Source organism: Cryptomeria japonica, chromosome 10, assembly GCF_030272615.1.
Source record: "Cryptomeria japonica chromosome 10, Sugi_1.0, whole genome shotgun sequence".
Taxonomy (NCBI): domain Eukaryota; kingdom Viridiplantae; phylum Streptophyta; class Pinopsida; order Cupressales; family Cupressaceae; genus Cryptomeria; species Cryptomeria japonica.
In genome coordinates, this window is record NC_081414.1 from 179,599,385 (window position 1) to 179,602,678 (window position 3,294).

At 30.5% G+C, this 3,294-nt stretch overlaps 1 protein-coding gene across 1 annotated transcript; it reads right to left on the reverse strand.

Moving 5' to 3' along the window:
• Positions 1-416: 416 nt before the first annotated feature.
• Positions 417-898, reverse strand: LOC131858841 (protein TAPETUM DETERMINANT 1-like). The gene is made up of 2 exons (XM_059212298.1): positions 823-898; positions 417-745 (listed from the first exon to the last, which is right to left on the reverse strand). The coding sequence occupies exons 1-2, from the start codon at positions 896-898 to the stop codon at positions 417-419; spliced, it is 405 nt and encodes a 134-aa protein (XP_059068281.1).
• Positions 899-3,294: the final 2,396 nt, after the last annotated feature.

A 3,294-nucleotide genomic window follows, 5' to 3' on the forward strand; every position in this document is an offset into this window, starting at 1 on the left:
TTGGCATAGCCTTTTCAATGTATTTCTCAACAAAGAAGTACACATCAAGCTATCTATTTAGCATTATTTTTCTTATCCAAGCATGGACTGTAAAGGAAAAACAAAAAAACAAAAAACACTTAAAAAACAATATTAAAAAACAGCGTATGAACTGTTTTTAGAATCTGCTTCATACAAAGACAGATTTAGAAAAAACAATCTACAGAGAAAACAATGCATGAAGTGTTTTTGAAACAAACAGATCAACATGCTAATTATTGCTTAAAATAGAAAACTCAAGCAAAGGCTTATCATCTAATGTAATCTCCATCCCATAATTGATCATTCTACTCAAATCTCACATGCATGGATCATAGTTTTATTTAATATTCTCAAGGCTGTAACCTCTCGCATACAGTATGATGGTTTGCTAGTCATTAGACACATTTCACAGAGGAGACTGCAATGGGATATTTATAAGTTTGTGCATAAACGAAGGATACGGATCCTCCGGCTTTTATGGGACGCCCATTGTTGACAAGGCAGTCGTTGTAGCTCAAACGCTTGAATAATTTTGGATCTATCTCTACTGCAGAGCTGAACCATCCGCAGGTGACGTGTACTTGTGCTATCGAGCAGCCTGTGCTGCACAAATTCTGAATTTCTACACTGTATGATGGAACTCCGTTTGGCATGGGGGATTCGGGGCTCTGATTCACTACTATGTCTTCTTTTGCACAACCTTGCCCTATTCTCTCCGGAATACCTGCAAATATATAAATCATAACCATCATATTCCTAACCATGAAATTCTTGATAAGGCGTTCCAAAGATTCAACTTACGCACACCCAACAGCCTAGGGTTTTTATAGCTTGAATTCACACTGTCATTCGTCAGATTGGATAGTGAATCTTCCATTGCTAACAACCCTGCAAATGCGTTATAATGTTAGTATGCTTTCCTAGATACAACTGTTTTCTAATAATGTTAATATGAACTTGAAACTGCAAATTGATTCATAAAATGGATACCTCAAACACACATGAAGAGGACAAAGAAGGCGGAGGAACTCATTGTTGCTGCAAACGATTTGCAAGTACATAACACCTTGCCTTCAACTGGTATATATAGTTTTGAATATAATTAAGAGGATCAAATTAGTAAAGATCACTTTAAAAACTGTGCTGATTTGCAGATTTTGTGATACTGTTTCATATGGAAAAAGTGGTCTGTCTATACCACTTTACACTTTAACATCATTATTTTCATTGTTAAAGTTGTGTCCTTTACCAACTAATAACATAAAATTTATAGTAATTTATGTTATTCAATTTTGAACCTGCATTAGCTTCGACTTGATTGAGGAGGAGCTATTTTTTTAAAGTAAAAGCAATATTATAAAGAAATTAAGATAAGATTTTCTTCATTATGAAAAAATCATAGAAACTTTCAATTATATTAAAATGTGGAAGGGTTCTAGAACGTTTTTTTGATAAATATTATTATGGGAGTGGGAATTATATATATGTATCATTGTACAACATAACTATTAAGGAACATTAGTAATACATATGATCCCTTATACTAGGTTTTATATTAAGGACCTGAGGATTCAAAGAAAAGGAGAATTTTCTAAGCATGATGACGTATTGTATTATAGAAAAAAACAACATGATAAGTTAGAGACAGCCATCAAAGCATGTTAGTGGATTAGTCCTACTATAGACAAATGATAATGATAGCCATATATGCTAGATACAAACTATAAAAGAATATGAAAAAAGGATAAGGAAAGAGATATATGGATGAGATTATAAAAACCATTGAGAAATGATAAAATAAGGATGATTATATATGGAAGACAAGGATAATTTAATTTTATAAGTCATAAAAGTATGCATTGAATGTTGTTTATGGGATACAAAAATTATAGGAGAACATCCTAAAATCTAAAAAGAAAGATCATATTACCATTTACATGAATAAGTCTCATCATAAAGATCAATTATTTGTAATCGTAAGATCTATACATGATAAGAAACATGCCTATAAAAAAAGGATATGCAATCACTGTGACTAATTAAAGATCATATAAGCTATATACATGATATGATATATTTAAGAGCATGATAAGTCAGTTTAAGTAGAAAGGTGATCATAAAATGTATACAATGTTGTTGAAGAAAATGATCAAAGATCACACAATTTAAAGGAACATACACATAAGGTGATCAATGTGACATATGATAATGATATCATATAAAAAGGTGAAAAAATAAACCATGAGATAAAACTTGCAATACAAATTCTATGTACTAGAAAATATTGAAGCTAAGCAACATAGATAATATAACTAACAATAATAAACAATAATAAAGATAAGAAATTAATGCTTAATAATAAATAACAAGTGCCACGTAGTGGCGAGTACTTGTCATCGTAGTATTGTACTAAAAATATTTGTTTTAATTTTTAATCATTATAGTTTCGAATCATTGTTAATTCAAAATTATATTAGAATAATTATATTTATGTAATATTAACTACAACTCTTATTTTAATAAAACAACATAAATTAGCATTTGAACTTTGGTGTGTAATGGGTATGCTAAAGAAGTGTGGAAAGTCAATTGGGGAAAAATTGGTCTATTTTTTGGATATATTTATGTAGTTCATGATGTCAATCTATGGCCATGATGTTGTTTGTACAACAAATGACTTGATTGAAGGGTGATAGCTTAAAATCTACTACGTATCCACTTAGAAGGACTCAATCATGACTAAAATGAAACCTTTGAATTGAGAAGATACTCAAATTTTATTAGAAACATGCTCACGTTATGTTTGAAATATGGTGAGCATGTCAGAGTGGAGATTAAAAGAGGAGGGGAAAAGAGATGGAGAAAGGGAGAGGGGGAGATAAAGATAGAAAGAGAGGAGATGGAGAGGAAGAGACAAAAGAGGAAGAGATAGAGAGATATATAATGGAAGAGGGAGAGTATATATATATATATGGTGATATAGAGCTAGAGAGTTAGAGATATAGAGAGAGGGGAAGAGGGAGGGAGATAGATAAATGAACAAATAAAGATTAATCTTTAAATCATTCTATTTTTAAATACTAGAAATATTTGTTTTAATTTTTAATCATTATAGTTTTGAATCATTGTTGATTTAAAATTATATTAGAATAATTATATTTATGTAATATTAACTACAACTCTCATTTTAATAAAACAACATAAATTAGTAATTGCACTTTGGTGTGCAATGGGTATGCTGAAGAGGTGTGGAATTTCAATTGGGGAAAATTT

What these genes read in the sequence shown, in the direction of transcription:
- LOC131858841 (XM_059212298.1), bottom strand. Translation starts at nt 898, where the DNA reads ATGGAAGATTCACTATCCAATCTGACGAATGACAGTGTGAATTCAAGC. An exon ending in CCCTAGGCTGTTGGGTGTGC is followed by an intron (nt 746 to 822) that starts GTAAGTTGAATC and finishes ATATATTTGCAG; the next exon opens with GTATTCCGGAGAGAATAGGG.